The 21,918-nt window shown below is 37.7% G+C and overlaps 3 protein-coding genes across 6 annotated transcripts; 2 read left to right on the top strand and 1 right to left on the bottom strand.

Moving 5' to 3' along the window:
* Nucleotides 1-2,429: 2,429 nt before the first annotated feature.
* Nucleotides 2,430-17,822, bottom strand: palb2 (partner and localizer of BRCA2). 4 transcript variants are annotated; one of them, XM_058772049.1, is made up of 13 exons: nt 17,741-17,822; nt 9,256-9,302; nt 8,903-8,962; nt 8,667-8,778; nt 7,076-8,437; nt 5,312-6,783; nt 5,039-5,194; nt 4,708-4,790; nt 4,320-4,481; nt 4,102-4,218; nt 3,172-3,259; nt 2,937-3,085; nt 2,430-2,847 (listed from the first exon to the last, which is right to left on the bottom strand). In XM_058772049.1, the coding sequence occupies exons 2-13, from the start codon at nt 9,292-9,294 to the stop codon at nt 2,640-2,642; spliced, it is 4,008 nt and encodes a 1,335-aa protein (XP_058628032.1). In that variant the 5' UTR covers nt 9,295-9,302; nt 17,741-17,822; the 3' UTR covers nt 2,430-2,639. The 4 variants fall into 4 exon arrangements, 3 of the variants coding, with proteins under 3 accessions (XP_058628032.1, XP_058628031.1, XP_058628027.1); XM_058772048.1 differs by lacking the exon at nt 17,741-17,822 and adding an exon at nt 9,513-9,591; XM_058772044.1 differs by lacking the exon at nt 17,741-17,822 and adding an exon at nt 9,469-9,582 and having other exon boundaries at nt 2,431-2,847.
* On the top strand, nt 12,849-13,823 carry rasd3 (RASD family member 3). Its single transcript, XM_058772051.1, has one exon. It carries the CDS (start codon nt 12,984-12,986, stop codon nt 13,617-13,619), a length of 636 nt encoding a protein of 211 aa, XP_058628034.1. The 5' UTR covers nt 12,849-12,983; the 3' UTR covers nt 13,620-13,823.
* plk1 (polo-like kinase 1 (Drosophila)) lies at nt 16,875-21,840 on the top strand. Its single transcript, XM_058772050.1, has 11 exons — nt 16,875-17,605; nt 18,226-18,394; nt 18,502-18,646; nt 18,790-18,883; nt 18,972-19,194; nt 19,311-19,377; nt 19,550-19,650; nt 19,808-19,885; nt 20,521-20,675; nt 20,767-20,949; nt 21,067-21,840. The coding sequence occupies exons 1-11, from the start codon at nt 17,243-17,245 to the stop codon at nt 21,271-21,273; spliced, it is 1,785 nt and encodes a 594-aa protein (XP_058628033.1). The 5' UTR covers nt 16,875-17,242; the 3' UTR covers nt 21,274-21,840.
* The last annotated feature ends 78 nt before the right edge of the window (nt 21,841-21,918 follow it).

Raw genomic sequence — 21,918 nt, 5'->3', positions numbered from 1 at the left:
TTATGATTAGGAATTATTAGGACCCTGGACCACAAAAGCAGTCATAAGGGTCTGAAAGCTGAATAAATAAGCTTTCCATTGATGTATGGTTTATTACAGTGGCGTTCCGTCCATATAAGCTGCGGATGCGCCGCATACCCAGGCCGTCTGAGAGAATGAGTTCACGGGCTAATGAATATAAACATGATTATAAGTTGATCTCTTGTCATTTGAGATGTGACTTAAAGCTTAATGAAGTGTTGGGAATAAGTATGTAAAATTATTTATTTGAAAACAATGGTCATTTTCTGTAAATCTACGTCAGTGAGACAGTGACGGAAGCTTCCGGGTGAGCGGGTTCTCCGCAGCTTTGGCGCCTGCGCTCTGTGGCTGTGACTCTCAGGATTGTAGCGCGTTCTCAGTGATTTCATGCGCGGGGTAAGCTGTCCGCAAAGCGCTCGCCCAGGTGGAAAAATGCGCTTTTGCTGCCAGATCTAGATTGCCGAAAATTAATTTATTGTCAACATGCCTAAGTAGTAAATAAATAAAAAAAAGTTTATAAAAATGTATACAAAATTTGAAATAATAACAAACATCAGGAAAAAATAGGAAACAATACCTTTGTTTTCCGTATACTTGTGTCGCTTACAGTTAAAGTCCTTCTGTGATTTTATTGTTGTTTGCAACGTTACTTGGCAATATTTTAAATATATTATTATTTTATTTTATTTTTATTTTTTTGTATTTTGCATGGTCTATTATTGTCATCCGGGTGGGAGTTTTAACTCCTATTCACTGGGAATAAAAAATAAATGGGGGATTCATTCAGTTGATGCAGAGACGTAGGAATATTTGGCCGAGATACAACTCTTTGAAGATCTGGAATCTGGGGGTGAAACAAATCAAAATATTGAGAAAATCGCCTTTAAAGTTGTCCAAATGAAGTTCTTGGCAATGCAGGGCTCGCAAAATTTCAAAATCCCTGGTAGCCCTTCAGGCAGGTTACTCTTCAGATTTTGGTAGCCCGAAAATTAATTTAACTAGCCCGAATTAAAAAATTACTATTTTATTATTATTATTATTATTATTAATATAGAAAATCAGATAGGATTTTAAATGTCAATCAAAAATATTTTCAATACACAAATATCAACAAATATGAAGGAAGGAATTTTATTTCACTATTTACAGGGTATCTGCAGAATTTTAAAAAAATATATTTAAGGCAATTTATGACCCATTTTAAGAGCTGCACAAGTAAAATGAACACAGAATGAGCGGGGTTGGACAATGTCTATGGTAACATACAGTTTTGAGCCATACAATTACATGATTTACAGTTCAGATACAGGTTTTCACAAAAACAAAAATCTTATACAACAGCGTTTCAGGCTATACACTGTTTTTATGAAAAGGGATCAATCAAGCATATCAATTATTATGTTAATTTAAAACGTACTTAAAAAATATTACTGTCTTAATTGTTTAGATTTTTAGAAGGCACATCAACTTCTTTCTCATTTACAACTATGTGTTTGCTGCGTAAAAAGTTGATATTTGCATTGATCTGACCATAAACAGCAAGAAAGACTTATTGGAAATGCAGATTCATTCTCTGCCACGAGGTGGCGCTTTAGGAGCGCTGAAATACTGCGGTTTCCCCGGAAACGCTGTACACAAAGCAGCTCTGCGCTCATAAACACTGCTTTATCAGGAATTATAGGTAAAATGAAATTAAAATGCCAACGACACGTTTCTGAGGACAGTCGGTTCCCTTCAGATACATTCACATAAAGACATCCGCGCCACGTTTTTGACTTGAAATGTGCAGAGCTCATTATTTATTCAATGACATCGTTGCCTTTTGAAGTTTAATCCTGCTGTATCGCGACTCATGTCTTTCCGTCCCCAACTGTAAGACCTCTTGAAATTATAATTAAGACATTTCTTTTACCATTTAACTTATTTAAAACTTTTTATGGCCGTAATTTTGATACAACTCACTTTCAGAGTTTTTAAGGACCCGTGGGAGATCTGTATTTAAGGAGCCCGTCGGCAGGCAGTGATACATTTTGGTAGCCCGACTGGAAAACACAATAGCCCCGGGACGTCGGGCTAGCGATTTTGCGAACCCTGCAATGCATATTACTAATATCAAAACCTAATTTTTGACATTTCAGGTAGGAACTTTACAAAATATCTTAATGGAACATGATCTTTACTTAATATCCTAATGATTTTTGGCATAAAATAAAAATGGATCATTTTGACCCACACAATGTATTTTTGGCTATTGCTACAAATATACCCGTGCTACATATGACTGGTTTTGTGGTCCAGTGTCACAAATTAGCTGGGGACAATAAAAATTATACGATTTGACATTTTCTCAGCTAAAAACTTGAACCTCAATATTAAAGGCATTAAAAGTGTTTAAGTAAATTATGTTTTATTTTGTAAAATATATTTTATATACAGTATCACATCCAAACAGTACAAATATTTCTCTGGTTTTGCTTTTATAAACTGTAATCAACAAATAGCTTGTGTAATAATGTAACATTTTTCATTTTTTAACAATGGCACTAATCAACATATTTTTGTTTTATTAACAAGTAATACAAGTCATTTGGCACACATTTTGCTGAACAGAGATGTGTTTATGTAGATTTATAATGAAACACACTAACATCCCCATTCAGATATCCAGTCAGCAGCGTGTCTGGCCCTGCCCAGCGAGCTAGTCGACACAACTCATCCAGCACACCAACAACTTTAGCCACGCTTCCTCTGAGATCCCAAACAGCAAGATAACCAGACTGGAAAACACCAACAAGCCCAGAGCCCAAGATATCACCATCTATTAACCTAGAGCAAGAGACAAGCATTTATTAATTTGACTTTACTGTTAACATTATGTGTTCTTATATTAGAACATTCAACACTTCTAATCTTACTGCTGTTTGTGTTGATCAGGACAGTTGATAGAGGTCAGTGTGATATGTTTGCCAGTGAGAGGATTCGTGGCAATCAGAGTAAAAAGAGATGCGTTACTCTCATCATCACACACATTTCCTGCATTCTGAAGCAACACACACAGCACACCCTGCAGGAAAGAAAGCGCAAGTTTATCACTGGCACATACTCATTCTTTTAACACACACTCACTCACACAATAATACACTCACTTACTCTGTAAGAATATCCCTTCATGCAGTTTGTCATGGTTAAAGTCTTTTCCAGGTATATAGTCTGCAGCTGCTGGCCTGTTTTCATGTTCCTGAAATTTGGAAGTGTGACCAAAGCGATTATCAATTATAAAAATTAAAATACAAGCAAAACAAGATATACACAGTAGTAAAAATAATTTACTGACAACATGTACAAAACTGACTCCAAATTCTACCTACCTTTTAGCACAGCATCAGAAAATCCCAGTCATTTTATCAAAAATTAAAAGAATGGTTCAGCCAAAAATGAAACTCTGCTGAAAATGTATTTGGGCCATCCAGATGTAAATGAGTTTGTTTCTTCATTGGGACAGATTTGGAGAAATTTAGCATTACATCATTTGTTCAACAATGGATCCTCTGCAGTGAATGGGTACTGTTAATGAGAGTCCAAACAGCTGATAAAAACATCACAATAATCCACAAGTAATCCACATGGCTTACTTAATGTCAGCGAAAAGTTGCGTGTTTGTATTAAACAAATCCATTTAGATGTTTTTAACTTTATACGGTTACTTTTGGCTAAAATATGAGTCCTCTATCCATTATCGTTCTCTAGAGAAAAAGTTGTCTCATCTGAATCAGGAAAGAAATATGCACAGATTAAGCACAGGAAGAGTTCATGTAACGCTACATTTTCCCACGTGAAGAAACAAACTCATCTATATCTTGGATGGCCTGAGTACATTTATGTGTGAAGTATTCCTTTATTAATAATAAAAATACTGCAGTTTATAATAAACATTTCTGCAGTGTGCATCAATATAGTAACAGAATGTACTGTATCATTGTAATCCTCTCTATGTACAGGATGGATACAATTGAAAAATAAAAAAAAAATAAAAAAAGACATGCAAAGATGTTTAAGACTCAATATCGCCAAATTCTTTACCATATAAGGAGAGATTTACATTCTGTCCAACCAATCAGAGCATCTTTTTCACCCTCGACAGCTGCAAGGGTCCGAATGTTCTGCTTAGCAGAGGCCAGGGGAAGAGTGTTCATTACCCTGAATGAAGCAATTAAATAATAAATAGTTTTGTTTAAATATTTCAAGAGAACGATAGGTGTTGGACACAGGTGTTTAACATGCACATGATGGTTTATTACCTTCCCTCTTGAGTCACTGTTAACACACTGACTCTTTGTTGATCTCCAGGGGTGGAGCAACACACAAGCCGACAATTAGACACACCCAACACTGCTTGTAACGTGTCCTTGCACACTGCGTACTGAGAGAACGGCCCATCCATACTTGGACAGCAAAGCATCCTGCACTCAAGAACACAGGGAAATAGACTGGCGTTTATTGAGTTCTACAACACAAAAACCATCTTGAAGATGCCTGAGCGCAGTTCACCCCTAGGGTTTGAGTTCAGAATGGGATTAATTTGAAAGAAAAAATAAAATAAAATTGTGGTAAAGGGAATCAAAAATAGCATAATTTTAGTTTACCCAATAGTAATTTTGCTGTTTTGTATTATACCATTTTTATTACCTTGCTTCTGTGATTTCCAAGTGACCCAGAGTGACACAAAGCAGTCCCGAAGAGTCTGGTATCCCTTGCAAAGACATGACGGACTACAGATACAAACACAGAAGTCAAATAAGAGGGACATATTTTATATATATCTTATATATAATTTTTAGATATAGCTCAATTCTTGTCTTGAAGTCTTAAAGGTTTGGAACAACATGAAAATGAATAAATGATGACAGAATTGTTATTTTTGGGTGAACTAACCTTTTAAACTACCACATAAATTCAAAGAATTGCCAGCTTGCAATTGTTTTAATTTATGCTGAAGTGCTGGAGCAAATTGGTTTACCTGTGCAAATGTCCAGGTGTGTAAAAGACTCCACGACTGAACTCCCTTCATCTGAGCCCAAAGGCAAACGCTCCATTCTCCTGCCACACATATGCACCAGTCCTCCGATGGCCATCGCACCAAACACAAATCCAACACACATCCACCCTCCAGTGCCTGAGTACAAAGACAATCATCACACACAGACATATGCAGGTAATTAGACCTTAGGACAATTTAGCACATATCACTGCATTGCATATCAAAAAATTATTTCTTTTGGTTTATAGATACCTTAAAAGTGTGCATCTCCTGCAGGACTCCAGAACAATGAACTTCATCAGTGAATGAAGTGCCAGTTAGGGATTCCTCATGCAATAATGTCCGGTTGTTGGATGGAACAGTGTTACGTTCCTCTGACTGTGTACTCTTATTGTCAAAACCAGTCCTTCTTTCTGTTCTCTGATAGGTGGAAGTGTCCAAAGAGGTTGTCTCAACAGGAGTCTGACCTACAACACCAGATTTACTACCACAATGAAAGAGTTTCAAATTTGGGTTTAACCCCATACTTTGGGTTTCAGACCCGAGCTCAGAGCCTTTATAGGTTTTAACATCTATTTCAGAACTGTTCTTGGTTTGGATTTCAGACTCAAAGAGTAATTCAGGAATATTGTGGAGTTGAACTTCATTTTCTGCCGTGCAACTGATCTTATTTCCACATTCAAGATTGCTTTCCGTATCAAGACTGCATTCATGTTTCTGTTCATTTTCTGAGATGCATGATGATTTCGTTTCTGGGCCATTTAATTTTTCATATCCCGGTGGAGTGTTGTTCTGGGATGGCATACGTGGTTTCACAGTATTTTGAACTTCTGCCATTGTTTCTTGACTAATTTGAGTTTGATTTTGTGTTTCAGAACCTCCCTGATCTCCAGTTTTTACAGAGATATGATTTTTGTCCTCTGTTTTAACTGAGACTGATTCTGGAGACACAAATCCCATAAGTGTAATTGAAGAGGGAGACCTAAGGACACCAGAGGGAGAAAACAGTGGTGACCGGAGGTCTAATGGCGAACCTGGAGTCAAAAAGTGAGGGGACATTCCCAAAGATGGTAGGACAGGATCCTGACCTTTCTGTGTATGTGACGTCAGAGATGGGCTCAAACTTAGTATCACAGGGCAAGGCGAGTTGTTCTCTGGGAGCATGTGAGATTGTTTTTGCATCTTTGTTTGCGACTGAATCTCGTTAATGTTTTCAGTTTCTGAGGATTTAAGTGGGACCTCAACTTTTCTCTCATTGTTTATGCTTCCGTCTGGTTCAGGTTTGATAATCTGTCTACTCTCCATCACATCTGAGGAGAAAGTCTTTATTTCATTTACAGTGTTGAGGTCCTTTTCTATCTCTGTCTGTGACTGGTCAGCAGGGTCTGACTGACAAAGAGGTAAACTATCCTCAAGAGAAGAGGTAGGTAGGGGTTCTGGAGTAAATAGTTCACCCACTGAGTAACGTGCTTCACAATTACTCTTTCTCCCGCTTGTTCTCTGGCGCCTGCTGCTCTGCCGTGTATTGTACACGAGGGGACGCTGTATGAAGGGCTCTACGACTGAAGTGGACAAGCGCAATCTTTCTAACTTTAGTTGTCCAAAATCCTCATCAGGCAGGTGGAAATCCTGGAAATCAACAGCCACCAGCAGTCCAGTTTCCTTATCCTTTTCTTGAAGAGTGTGAATGAGTGAAGCTAATGATGGCAGAAGAGGTGATTGATCTAAAACACAAAACACATTCACAAACATGTATTACTTGTAATATGATAGATACAAAAAGTACAACAGCTCTCATTTACATTCATGCATTTGGCAGATGCTTTAATCCAAAGTGACTTCCATTGCATTCAATGTATATTTATTATCATTATGTTCATGCATTCCCTGGGAATTGAACCAATGACCGTGGCATTGCTAGTGTCATAATTATTTGTGATTCAGAATAATTTAAAAATACATTCTACAAGACACAGAAAGAAAAGAATATAAAAATCGCATCATCTTTATTTGTACCTGTCTGAGATGCTTTTCCAGTTTGGCCATGTTTTGTTCTGAAAATAGGGTACAAATTTGAATCCGAGAGGAGTTGGGAATCAAAGCAAAGCTGAGAATCTGGAAGATGCTTAAAATCTTGAGTAACTCCTTGCACTGGACTTGGCTTTAAATTCACTGTGGGCCCGGGAGAATGGACTTCCTGAGACTCTGCCTCTAGCGTTTCAAGGACCAGTACTGATTGGCTGGGTGATTCAGTGTGAGACGTGGACTTTGATTCTGTAGGAGATTCTGAAACTGCTTGAGAATCACTTGGGGGATGTGATATTGTACAATCAGGATCAGCTTTGGCACATGAAGCGGTGCTTCTTGGACGGCCTCTTCTTCCTCTCTGACCTTTTCCTCCGCGTCTGGTCTGGTCGGTGGACCTGCAGACTGAATGCTCTGGGGTCATGTGACCTCTTCCACTCGTTTGCGATTGGCTGAGCCTGCGTCTGCCCCGCCCCCCAGTGAGCTGGCTGTAAATGACAGCATCTAGATCGATAGAGCTGCGAGATGCAGCCATGCGCCTTGTCGTCCGAATATAATACTCCACAGGAAACGGTAAACCCTCAACCAGCGTGCAAGAGTCCAGAACGCCAGATGGATTAGTGATTATCCTGTCATCATAACCTTTATTTGAGTCTTTGAGCAACTGGCTAGTTTGTTCAAGCATCTCTTGTGATTTGTCAGTGATCTGTACTCCCTCAGATGACTGAGGGAAAGATGAGGTTTGGATAGACACATCTGAACCTGAGTGTGATTTTTGCTCCTTTTTCTGGCTATAGTGAACAATCTGATTTTCTTCACTTGAATCTACTGGCAGTTTGTTATCTGATTGGCTCATAGAACAGTTTAATTCACAATGCCCCACTCTTTTCCCATCATTCTCCAGTTCTTGTGATGGCTTAGCAATTTTACCAACTTTTATGCCTATTGGCCTGTCCTGGTTCTTCTCCCTCTCAGCTGACATCTTCACAATTTCTCTGTTTTTTTTCTTTTCATAGTCTTTGTCTTCCATCTTACCATATTTTCTCACTCCTTTCAGACTGTTCTTGTTATCGGTACATTCACTACCCTCTTTTATTTCAGTATCCACCTTTTCACAAATACTGTCTCCACTTCCATCTCGTTCTTTTTCTTGGCTGATGTCAGTGTCTGATTCTCGCTCTTTGTTCCGTAGACGCAGTCGACTACGCTTAGAACGCAGGCGGTGGGCGGGGCTTCGTCTGCATACTGGGGAATACAAAGGCGGTGTGGACATAATCTCGACAAAATCAGATTGGATGGCAGGGATTTTTGGTACAGCGGAAAAACCAGAGCCGTTTCTTTCTGCAAATAGGCCTGAGACAGCAAAAAGAAAACCAAGTTTAAGTTTAAAAAAAGTGTAACAATTTCTTTTTTTTACTCTCTTCAACATTTACATTAAAATGAATGGTAAATGTGGTCATCACTGGTATCTCAAACCACTGAGGCTATGAATATTGACACATACAGTACGTACAGCGATAAATCATAATATTATCAGTTATGTTTGTCTCTATTCATGTTTTTACACTGAAGTTAGCCTTACTGGTTTGTGAATATTCTGATGTCGGCATGGAGGGAGTCACAGAAGATGGCTCAGATGTGTGTGGAGAGTCATTCTGTGTAAGTCTGAGAATGGCATCATGACGCTCTGCTCTCTAAACGAAAAACACACACATATACATTAACAGGTTCAATTATATCAAGCGCTGTTATACTGCAGAAATCAATTCAGTCTAACAGTGTTAACATCAGTTTGAAGAGAAATTCTTGCATGCCCACCTGCAGTCTCTGGGCGGTCTTCTCATACTCTCGCTTCAGCTGCTCCAATCGTCTTCTCAGCTAAAACATTCAATAAATGACAAATGAAATAATAGTTTTATGTCTGTCGTGAAAACATTAATACATACTAATTATACAAATAATAGTATATAAAAAGTACGATTGGTAGTACAGTGAGGATATCAGATGCTACATGGCACTACACCATGTATGTCATAACGTACAGTATTTACATAGCACTACAAGGTATTTCAAACAATGTCCAAAACAAGCTAACAATAATAACCAGTTATTAGTTCTAATCAACTTTTGTCAAATGGTGCTTCCACAAATATATAAACACATGAACTTACTGTCTCTTTATCTTCGTTAGGGAGAATCTCCTCTGACATCCTGTAAACTAATATGTTCATATGTTATTTCTAGAGAGTCAAAGTATACATTTGACATATGAAAACATTACGAGAATCACAACCAACTGTATTTTCATCATCTGACTGATAGATAGACACAGATCTGGCTGGTCAAACAATGAGCTTCAGTGAAATTAACATTGATTTACATACCCAGGAGAGAAGTTTACGCTCAAAAGTTGACTTTTGTTTCTAACCTGAGGAGTCTTGCGGAATATTTTGCCACACTCAACTGTCCCGCGAGTTCTGACTGCAGACAAAACTAATCGATAACAGATCACATTCTCTGACCTTCAGGTTAGTGTTACTCGATTTTGCTACTGGATAATAAAATCGTCCTTTATTTTAACAATAGACATATAACCTATTATATAATAAGATTAAAGGACCTCCTGAAGAGCAGGATTGAGATTTAGACAAACGTGTGCATTATCCGTCTCATCGGAACTCTTTAGTAATGTCTGTTTTTTTTCTTCTTGTTCTCAGTATTTAGTGAATGAGCTGCAGATTTGGGGCTCATGTGCTCGGATTCAACTACTGTTTTCCCTGTCTCGCAGCTGTAAGCTTAAAAGCAGTGTTGTATATTAAATATTAGCTTTGCAAGTAGTCTGTTTGCATTAAAGGGAATGGTGCCTCAGAATTGTAAATACATATAGATCACGTGTAATTTATTAGCCTAAAAGTGTTATTAGTGGCAAATAATAGATTTGATCGAATAATCTGCTCATGACAATTGTCAGTACTTAAGTGAGTAACTTAAATTATTCATTTCCTTAAATTAATCAATACATCAGATTAAAGGAGTAGTTCATGCTGCAAAAAAATGCTTTTCCTACTTAGACTTTTTTTGTTTTGTTTTCAGACAAAATATCTGAAAATTCTTAAATCAAGAAGGATTTTCTAGACAAGTAAAAATTGTCTTGTTTTCAGAAAAATTAAGCGAGTTTTTGCTTAGAACAAGCAAAATAATCTGCCAATGGGGTAAGCAAAATAATATTATTTCAAACAGAAAACAAGATTATTTTGCTTACCCCATTGGTAGATTATTTTACTTGTTTCAAGCAAAAACTCACTTAATTTTGACATGTCTTTTCTGAAAAAAAGCCAATAATTTTTACTTGTCTAGAAAATCCTTCTTGATTTAAGAATCTTTAGATATTTTGGCTGGAAACAAGACAAAACATCTAAGTAAGAAAATCCTTTTTTTTTCTTTTTTCTTTTTTTTTGCAGTGCACACACACACACACACACACACACAACTGCAGTTTGTTTCTTCCTTGGAGGAACCAGTGGATCGTCTGCAGTGAATGAGAACCCAGCTGATAAAAATATCACAGCAGAAATAACAAACTCATCTACATTACCTAATTACCTGATACTGAGTAAATTTAAAGTATTTTCATTGTTCGGAGAAATATTCCTTTAAAACTTTGAAAGGGAAGGCACTAGAATGAATGATTTTTACTATTTCTGAAGAAAATGTGAGTGGTTCTCATCCGTATTGTAAAGACACTGGTGCAACCTCCTTATCTTAAAAACCTGCATGATTTGCAATAGTTTTTATGTAGTATTTGTGTTAGACAGGACAGTAAGGGTCCATTTAAGGACAATGGGTCTCATGGTTCCTTAGAGGCGATATACTGATCTTATGATGTGTCTTCATGTGGTGTGAAGAGGACGTCTCCCTAAAATGTTAATCTTTGAGATTTACACAGAAAAGGTCATTTCCTGTCAAAATGTGAGTCATATGCACCTGGGACTTACACTGCAACAGCACAAACAGCCTTATCTTAAAGTTGCTTTAATAAATACAAGCATACTAAATATAGGCCTACTAATATAAATATACTCATATACTGCATTAAATATAATAAACTAGACAGCAATGTGCAGAAAAGGCAGAACTGAAGGCCAAATTAATCACCGTTTCATGTTAGTCCCGGTTTGATGGACAGCAGCAACAGATTAATAGGGAAATAGACAGATAAAGTCACATTGACTGCATTTAGCCTTCAGACTTGCGTAAACACAGTGTTTGTGTGGAAAATATCAGTGCTGTGAGGTGACCGTGTGTATTGCCATGCCTACCGTCTGACACCATGATTTTAATATGCAATATATGGAAAATCATCTCTGACGTGATGAGCTCATGAAACATAGATTTGAAATACCTCACCTCAGGATGGGGTTTCTGACTTTGCTTAATGACAATTACAGCCTTGCTTAAACAAGCATATAATGCTCCTTTGAACAGTTTACGTATTTTATTTCAGTAAGCTTTCAACAGAATGATGAAACATGATGACTAATTAAGCTAATTAAACTGGTACTTTGCTGGAGTCTTATGAAAGTCTTTGAAAGGTCAGCCATGCATAAAGATAAAGATGATTAAATATTAGACATCAAATAATATAGGCTTGTTCACACATTAGTTAAATAATAAAGCCTGCTGATAGTAGATAAGCTTACTTATCCAGGGCAGAGTAAAAAAACTTTTCTATAATTTGCCAAACCACACCGACAAGAAGTCAGGCTTTCTCAAGTCAGAATCCTGTTTGGAGTAGAATAGCACATTATTTGTAAAATCAAAACTGTCTGTTTAAAAAATAAAAAATAGTATGTGAAACAACAAAGTATACACACTTTTCAAACATTAACATTCACTGTTGTGAGATGAAGCTGTTTGTCGGGACAATTATGGGGACTTTGGAGGGGTCTCACACTGTTTTGTATTTTTGAATAAATAGATTATACAATTATAAATAAATATAAAGAGATTTACAAAGATTTAGCAAATTCACAATACAATATGATCCACAAATATATGTTATAAAAAAAATGCATTTAATAAATAAACCAAATTTGCCCATTATTTATTTATATATTTTTAATGTTTCAGCAACCATAAATATTAGGTTAGGCCTATTCATTTCTCGCGGTGATAAATAAAGTCATGCAAACAGAAGTCATGTTATTATGAGGAGCAACCCTTATGAAAATGAACCATGGATTTATTATAGTAAAAGTGTAGTAAACATGTTTTTTTGGTGCATTGATTACCCTTTGTATAACCACAGTTTTACTACAAATAGCCTACCATGGTTAAACTATGGTTAGCGTAGCAAGATTTGTGGTACCATGGTTTAACCGTTTTTTGGTTTTATTAAACCGTGGTTAATTTTATTCTGCTCGGGCATTTTCTGTTACATTTATAAAACACTGTCATTAGTTATCACTTTATAATATATTTGCATATCACAAAAACCAAGTTTTTTTTTTTTTTTTTTTTAACTAAAGGTTTTCACATTTGATCATTGGTGTTTAAGACACCAAACAGCTTTTGCGCGAGATTAATTAACCTCAACAGTTTGCGCCCTGAAATTTTCCTACAAACCCCAGCTGAACTCACTGAATAATTCCTACAATGTTTTTCAAATCGTCAAACTCTACAACACAGAAACCAACGCGTCGCGTCATTTGTGTTTCCATTGGCTACAACTAGTAGTACGTAGGACGCATGCAGGTAATATAAGGGCAGCATCCTTGCCTCATCTCAACACTTCTGTACCGCGTCTCGATGGCATAAGGACATTAAAAGTATTAGATTTGTAAGTCTTATTGAATCTCTTCTGCACACTATAATTTATAAAATTAACAACTGAAGCAATATGTCTTTGTTGGTGCGGGAGCATCGGACGGTGCGCTTTGTGTTTTTGGGCGCCGCCGGGGTTGGAAAAACTGCCCTGATCACCCGTTTCTTGCAAGATCGCTTCGACTCCAAATACACGCGCACGGTGGAGGAGCTTCATGCTCTCGAGTACGACATAGACGGCGCGAGGGTGCGCATTGAGATCTTGGACACGAGCGGTAGTTATTCGTTCCCAGCGATGCGCGCTTTGTGCATCCGAACCGGGGACGCGTTTGCGCTTGTGTACGCCGCAGACGAGCCAGACTCCCTGGAGGAGGTGCAGAGACTCCGTGAGGAGATTCTGGAGTTGAAGGGAGAGAAGTTCACTGAAATCACGGTGATAGAGAACAAAGCGGACCTGGGCAGCCGGAGTCGCCAGGCCACTGCTGAGGTGATGCGCGCGGTGGAGGAGGACTGGGGCGCGGGGTTTGTGGAGACGTCCGCACGCACCGGCGAGAACGTCGCAGGTGTGTTTCGGGACTTGCTTCAACAGATGAAGTTACCGAGCCGCGTGAGCCCAGCACTGCGCAGACGGACGCAGACAACGAGCAGAGAACTTACAGGAACGCGGAAAAAGCCTCCATTGAAGAAGAACAACAGCTGTATCTTGTCTTAATGGACATTCACGTGATATTATAGTTGTGCATCATACTGATGCTTAAGTGGTCTGGATCAATAGACTCCACATAAATGTTGGACATTTTGAGTCACAAGAATGTGTCTGATGCTTTATCATAATCATGTAAGGGTTTTATGCATATGTCTGATCTGTCTAAATGAGAGCCAAAGTTCTTTTATGAGTGAATAAATGCAAATTGTGTTCTAATCAATATGTTCTCTGTGCATATTCTTTACCTTGTTCCATAATAGGTTATATCAAATGTGACCTACTTGGGCTAAAGTAGCCTACAGAATACAACAGACATGTTTTCTTAGTTTAACCAAGCATGGCTTTGAATGAAAGAGAGTAATAATTCAGGAATTTGATGACATTATTTGTTCTTGCGATCAGATCAATGACGGACTGTCTTAAGCTTTTTTGGCTATATCCTGCTGCTCTGATCCAACACACAGAAAATATCACTTTGCATATAAGATACAGGTCAAGTTAAGGGTTTTGCTACATATGCTGAATGACCTGACCTTTTCTCAAGTCAGCTCTGCACCTTCCAGATGGCCTTTAGTATATCAGTCTGTGCATGACTCAACACCATGTCACACCGTTTCTTTGCTATTGTAATCAATAACATAGTCTGCAAATAATATGTCCTTAAAGGAATGGTTCACAAATTAAGATTTGCGACAAACCCCTAGGCCATCCAAGATGTACATGAGTTTGTTTCTTCATCAGAACAGATTTGGAGAAATTTAGCATTACATCACTTGGATCAATGGATCCTCTGCAGTGAATGGGTGCCGTTAGAATGAGTCTAAACAGCTGATTAAAACATCACAATAATCCACAAGTAATCCACACAACTCCAGTCCATCAGTTAACATATTGTGAAGTGAAGAGCTGCTTGGTAATATAAAACAAATCTATCAAGTTCTTAACCTGAAGTCGTTGCTTCTGGCCAAAACATGAGTCCATAATTTATAATAATGCACATCATCTACTGACTAGTTAGTTTTCACTTGGATATTTCTCTCCTGATTCAGACGAGACTTTTTCACAAAAGCAATATTATGTATAGAGAGTTTATATTTTAGCCAGAAGTAACCATTTAAAAAAAAAACAGATAAACTTTTATTACAAACAAACAACTTTTAATTTCACAAGACGTTAATTAATGGACTACCAATTGTGTGGATTACTGTGATGTTTTTATTAGTTGTTCGGACTCTCATTCTGACGGCACCCATTCATTGCAGAGAATCCATTGGTGAGCAGGTGATGTAGGCTAATGCAAAATTTCTCCAAAAACAAACTCATCTGTGTGAACTATTCCTTCAATGCTTCAAAAACTGAAATGTGAAATAGATGTGAATCTATGCATTATAGTGGCCAATTGTGTGAGTCTGACCATAGAATTCATTAAAACATAGTTAGTTTGTGGTAAATCAACTTTTTATTGATGCTTATTTGGAATCAACACCAGTTCCAGAAATTTTCAAAGCAGATTATGAATAAAAACCACATCTTCCATCTGAATGCATTGCTGCTCTCCTTGCTTCATCACCTCCTAAAATATATTATTTTATTATTATATTTAATTATAAACAGTTCAGTGGACAAAAGAATAGCTATGTACATATACAAGCAAAAATGATATTTTTATCAGCTCTACAGCCACATCTTGTATAAACAAGTAAAAACCAATGGTAGCAAAATGAAACACAAATGTAAAAATTAATGGTATAAACATTTGATCTATCACTAAATATGCATGCCAGTCATATAATGTTAGTCCCAGCAGTTGCTGACCATATCACTAATATGCATAGGTTGATGTATTTTGGAACTGTTTAATATAGCCTATGCATAATTTATTCAGCTTTCAAGGAGGCTGACATGTTTTATGCAAACATTAAATACTTCCTTTCTCACTGCAACCATGCAACCCACCTTTTTATATAAGCTAAAATTATCTAACTGCCATGACAACCTTTTAGAGAGACAGTTGTAGTGTTTTAATTAGGAAACGGTGGGTGCATGCGTGCATTTGTGAATGGACTAGACAGGAGAAAGTCGTGAGCACGAGAGTGAGAAAGCTGGCATGAAAAACAGTAAACAACCTTACAGGAAACACTTCACAGAATTCACAAAGATGCAGATATACGCTCAAAAAAAACACCTACACAGCTAATTTAAGTCATGTCTTCTCTTTAATGGTTTGATTATATGAAAAAATCCCATACATTTGCATAATTAATTTTTTTTCATATTCATTTATTTAGAAAGCTATTAATTTTAAGTCTGTGACAAATAGTTGAATATCATCTAAAATAAACACTAATAATTGTCAAAAAATATATAATATAACATTGTTTGTTACTACTCACTGACCTTGTAACAGTGTTTTGGTTTTGTATCACAAGGGCAAACTTTCTGTTTGTTTATCTAGCTTTCTCTCCTCTACTCACACAAACACTTGTACAAACATAAAAACGTGTGTAATGATAGGCGACATGATATTTTTCTCCTCCACAAACTAAACATGCCCTCATTTGGCCATTTGCACACACACAAATGCCCAAAGGTACACAAAGTGTTAAAAGCACGTGGGATAACTTGACTAGATTAAAAACTAGAGCAAGATCATTTACTTTTCGAGGTTAGATACTAAACAGCCTTTAAGCACACATGCTGCATGAATGTGTATACAAACCCAAAAGGGCACATGTGGCATAATTAAACAAATATAACAATGTACAAAACCAAAGGATTAGCTGTATTTGTCATGAGCAAATAAATATAGCAATTTATCGTCAGGTAATTTTTATTTTTTACAAAATGTAGTTTAAATTTTAATATAAATTATTTACATTTAATTAATAATTTTATTATTACAAGTTAGTGGACTTTGGATAGTATGTATACTCCGTAGAGACTTAATAAAACGTATTATTCGTGTTATAAATCATAAAATTCAATTCATACGGAAACTATTTTACGTTGTGTAATGTTTCCCAATGTTAAATATCCAAAGAACACAAACCCTGCGTCCCAATGTGCGTACTATCCACCCTATCTGCCCTAAATAGCAGGCTATTGAAATGTACTAATATCACATAGAATTTAGGATGGATAGTATGCACATTGTATGCACAGGCAAATAAAGTTTTTCAGAACGCGCACGCCAAGTCCCATGATGCTTCGCTGTGTTTGGTCAGAATTTAAATCGCAGCAGCCAATCAGAGGCGGAGATAACGAATCGAGCACAATTCAAAAAGTAGCAGTGACTCACTGCATTCCCATCTGAGCAGCGGGCCGACGCACATCATTTATGCCCGTTTAATTTCATTCTTATCAGCGAAATACGACCGATGCGTGCTTCAGAGCGGCGAATATACATCTTTTAGATAAGACACCGTGTATATTGTGGGTTTTCAAATTCTTGGAGTTATTATTTGAATGTAAATTTCTGTGGTTCGCAGCGGATGTGGATGACTGGTGAATTGCGTGCGTGCGTTTCGGGATAAAAAAAGCAAGGAGCAAGGAACTTCGCCTCAGTTATTTATTTTTCAGGACTTTAGGGTTCCTTGTTCTTCTTAAATCGTCTTGTAAAGCGTGCAACGATGAGCGCTGGAATCGCAAAGTCGGCGAAGCCATCGGCTCACGTCGACCCCAAATCTGCTCCTCTGAAAGAGATTCCTGACGTTCTGGTGGATCCCAGAACCACGAAGAGATACATGCGAGGTCGCTTTCTGGGAAAGGGAGGATTTGCGAAATGCTACGAAATCACAGATATGGACACCAAGGAGGTTTTTGCAGGGAAAGTGGTGCCGAAGTCGATGCTACTCAAGCCGCACCAGAAAGAGAAAATGAGCACAGAAATCGCCATTCACAAGAGTCTCGACAACCCGCACGTCGTGGGATTTCACGGCTTTTTTGAGGATGATGACTTCGTGTACGTGGTGTTGGAAATCTGTCGGAGACGGGTAAGATCTGGGACACCGATTTGAAAACAGACCGTCAACGGTCGGTATTCCTGTCAATGGCTGATAGTATATAACAGCGCTTCAAACTGAACTCATGAACATAATTACATTCTGTTAAGAGTAACTGGTACTTACTGTGTTCTTTCAAAACGCAAATGTTTGTTCTTTATTAATAATGTACGTTATATAAACTAAAACAGCTTCAACTTTCTCCCTGACGCCGCTGGTGGATTTTAAACTGGAGGATGTGACGTCAGCTGATTTTGTGTTTCTCGGAGATATAGTTGTTTAAAACGAACTCCGTCAGAAAAAAATAAAATCTATAATATATGTTATACTGTCTTCACTTCTATTTTCAATGTATATTTATAAAACATTCATAATTTTATTTATTTTTTGATTCTGTAAACTTATGTAAACATCAAATCCTACCAGATTTTATTTATTTATTTTCCCCAGAAGTCTGAAATAAGAAATTGTTTATCCTGAAGGTTCTTGGCGAATTCTTCTTTTATTCCTTTGTCCTTTTTTTGTGATTTGAAGTGGAGTTAAAAAAAAAGTTTGTTTGAAGTTCCCGTCTGCTCTATATTTTGGTGCTTCATTTCTTTCTTTCCTTACAGTCTCTCCTTGAATTGCACAAGCGGAGGAAGGCAGTGACTGAGCCTGAGGCCAGATACTTCATGCGCCATACTATTCAGGGTTGTCAGTACTTGCACAACAACCGGGTAATCCACCGTGATCTCAAACTTGGAAATCTGTTCCTCAATGATGACATGGATGTAAAAATCGGTAAGGAAAAATTATTGTTGCTTGCCTCCCCCACCCCACCCCACCCCCCCACCCCTGACCTTTTTAAAAAACAAAATTAAGACTATATCCCATTTCTCTCTCTTTAGGTGACTTTGGTTTGGCCACTAAGATTGAGTTTGATGGCGAGAGAAAGAAGACCTTGTGTGGCACTCCAAACTACATCGCCCCAGAGGTGCTCTGCAAGAAAGGCCACAGCTTTGAAGTAGATGTATGGTCACTGGGATGCATTCTGTAAGTCCAATGTTAAATTAAACAACTATGGAAGCATTTGATGTAGATTTTCATAAAACACTATCTCTAATTAGGAATCATAAGGATTCATTTTTATAACTGAGCATGTGTGATTGCTGATGGAGATGTAATATGTCCATCAGATATACACTGCTTGTTGGAAAGCCACCATTTGAGACGTCCTGTCTGAAGGAGACCTACATCAGAATCAAGAAGAATGAGTACACTGTTCCTAGAGTATGTATCTTTGAATCAAGAGTTTGCCTGTTATACTTGTCAGATTGGTGGCTTATTGCAATATGCTTTTTTTTTTTGTATTGTTTAGCACATTAATCCAGTTGCTGCTGCTCTGATTCGTCGGATGCTGCATGCTGACCCTACACTCAGACCTTCTGTGTCCGAGCTGCTGGCTGATGAGTTTTTCACCTCCGGTTATGCGCCTGTGCGGCTGCCCACTTCCTGTCTCACTGTACCTCCCAGGTTCTCCATCGCCCCCTCCAGTCTGGATCCCGCCCTCCTTCGCAAACCCCTCTCATCACTTAATAAAGGTACGTGCAGATAAATCCATTTTTAAAATGCTATCTTGTAATTTGGATTTCAGTGTTCCCCTCCTTCATTGAAAATCCTGTCACCAATCCAGTAAATCTTTCTTCTGTGTGTACAGGGACCGATAGTCCTATTGAGAAAATGGGGAAAATGGAGCAGCCACAAATGGAAGATCTTCAGCAAAGGTCAGTTTTATCTGTTGTAGATACCAGCAAACTATTGGGTTTTGAACATGCATTTGGCCAATAGTATCAAAACCATGCTTTTTAACATAATTGTGAACTGACTTGCATCCCTTATGTTTAATAGTAATATATTTGTGTTTAATGGTTTTATCTACATTTTTTTTCTGTACAGGGATGGAGCTGAACAACCTGACTGTCATCTAACTGACATGCTGCAGCAGCTGGCCAGCCTCAACACGGCCAGGCCATCTGAGAGAGACTTTATTAGACAAGGTAACGACATGCTGTTGCTGTTTTTGAATGGAAATAAGAGTAGGAGCTACTGTATTAGCAAAAAATCTATAAAGCTATACTTTGTACAAAATATGATTTGGGTTCATGTTCAAACTGTTGACAAACACAATGCAATGACTTCTTTTTCCCTTTATAGGGGAAGCCGAGGACCCTGCTTGTATTCCAATTTTCTGGATTAGTAAATGGGTCGACTATTCTGACAAATATGGCCTTGGTAAGACACCATGCTGACACTTACTTACTTACTCAAGCCAGTATACAAACTGGAATTTATTAATGTTGTACTAAAATTTCAGCAACTGGAAATATTCACTAAAAAGTGTGGAAACATATCCCCCCGCCCCAAACTGTATAATTAGCATTTCTTCACTGATGCATTTTCACTCTTGTCTGTTTTGTGAACATAATGGGAATAACCTACAACAGGCAATCATATAAGCAATGCTAACTCGCTTCACTTTTTAAAATTTGTTTGGTTGAAATGAAGTAACTCATTGCAGAAGAACTTTATTGTGAAAATGGAGTAAATTTCAATAATCCTTATTACTGAGAACTGTATTAGGTTGTTTTTTGTTTGTTTTTTGGTGCATCGCTGTAATTTGAAGAGCTTCACAATCTTCCAGGGTTGCAGCACAGTTTTTTTTTTTTTTATTACATATATTTTGTGCTAGTTTCCCAGGATTTCTTGAACATGCAGGAAGGAAAAGATGCTTCATTCACAAATGTTATGATATCTTATGAAATCCCAATTATGTGCACAAGTTTAATTTGTAGCTTTGGGTGCCGAGAGCTACTTGCATGCTCTCCAAAAATATTGTCCATATGCTAATGTACTTTTCCCCTTCATAGGTTACCAGCTGTGTGATAACAGCGTAGGCGTTCTGTTCAACGATTCCACGCGTTTAATCATGTACGCTGACGGGGACAGTTTGCAGTACATCGACCGCAGCACAGCAGAATCCTACCTCAGTGTTCGCTCCTACCCTCCTGCACTCTCCAAAAAGGTCTGTTTGCACTGGAAAATAATACAACGGATGACTTTCATAATTCTCTGTTCCAGGGTTGCTGAAATCATTTTTATTTTTTTTGGTGTAGATTACACTCCTCAAGTACTTTAGGAATTACATGAGTGAGCACTTGCTAAAGGCCGGGGCGAACATAACACCCCGCGATGGGGATGAACTGACCCGGTTGCCTTATCTCCGCCACTGGTTCCGCACAAAGAGCGCCATCGTGCTACACCTGAGCAACGGAACCGTGCAGATCAACTTCTTCCAGGTGAGAACCTACCATGTTTAAAATAGGTCAAGTACTTCATTTGGGTACTTGTGGTGTCAAAATACAGAAGTATCCAAACTGAAACTGTGAACTCACCATTTTATTTGTGCCTTGCAGGACCACACTAAGATTATTTTGTGTCCCCTGATGGGCGCAGTGACGTACATCAATGAGAAGCGGGAGTTCTATACCTATAAGATGAGCTTAATTGAGGAGTTTGGGTGCTGTAAAGAGTTGGCCAGTCGTTTGCGCTATGCTCGCAACATGGTGGAGAAGCTCATGGCCTGCAAAAGCACCACCACAGCCGCTACTTCTGCCCGTTAACCCACTGACGTCACAAATTGTATAGTTTTATCAGTTCACCACCGAGTCTAAGGGCCCTTAAATATTCCAGCAGTCAAAAAGGTTTCTGGGTTCTACACTATGACGACTTCCTCTGGATCTGTTGTTTACTCTCATACTATTACTTGTTTTTCTGGGTTGGGGAGTTTGTGACTATGCCAGCTCTCTATATCATGTGAATGCTCTTGTACATGTTTTAATATTTTAGAATTTGTCTGTTTACCTTTTTGACTGTTCTTTGTATAAAATCTTTTGGACGTTAATCTTTTAATGTGTAAGAATATCTGAAATAAGTTGGTTTTCCAAAATAAAGATCATTTTAGAGAAATTTTGATTGTTAGATACTGTTACTGATAAATAAGTTTATAATTGAGTTTAATTAAAATTCTTGAAAATAAGGTGTTTAGTGTTTTAAATCAAACGTGAAGCCTTGCAATCTATCAGTCTTAATATTTCAATATTACCGAAATGGGGTCTACTTTTGTTTCATGTTGAGCTTACTGTAATTTAATTGCTATAAACAAATTTTATAATATGAAAGATTTCCATTTCAAATAAATGCTGCTCTTTAGAAATTCATAAAAGAACACAAAAATATTAAGCTGTAAATCAGTTTTGCATATTGAT

Source organism: Onychostoma macrolepis, chromosome 01 (genome assembly GCF_012432095.1).
Source record: "Onychostoma macrolepis isolate SWU-2019 chromosome 01, ASM1243209v1, whole genome shotgun sequence".
NCBI classification, from domain to species: Eukaryota; Metazoa; Chordata; class Actinopteri; order Cypriniformes; family Cyprinidae; genus Onychostoma; species Onychostoma macrolepis.
Note: the sequence above shows the minus strand (reverse complement) of the source record. Positions and strands in the feature narration are given on the sequence as shown.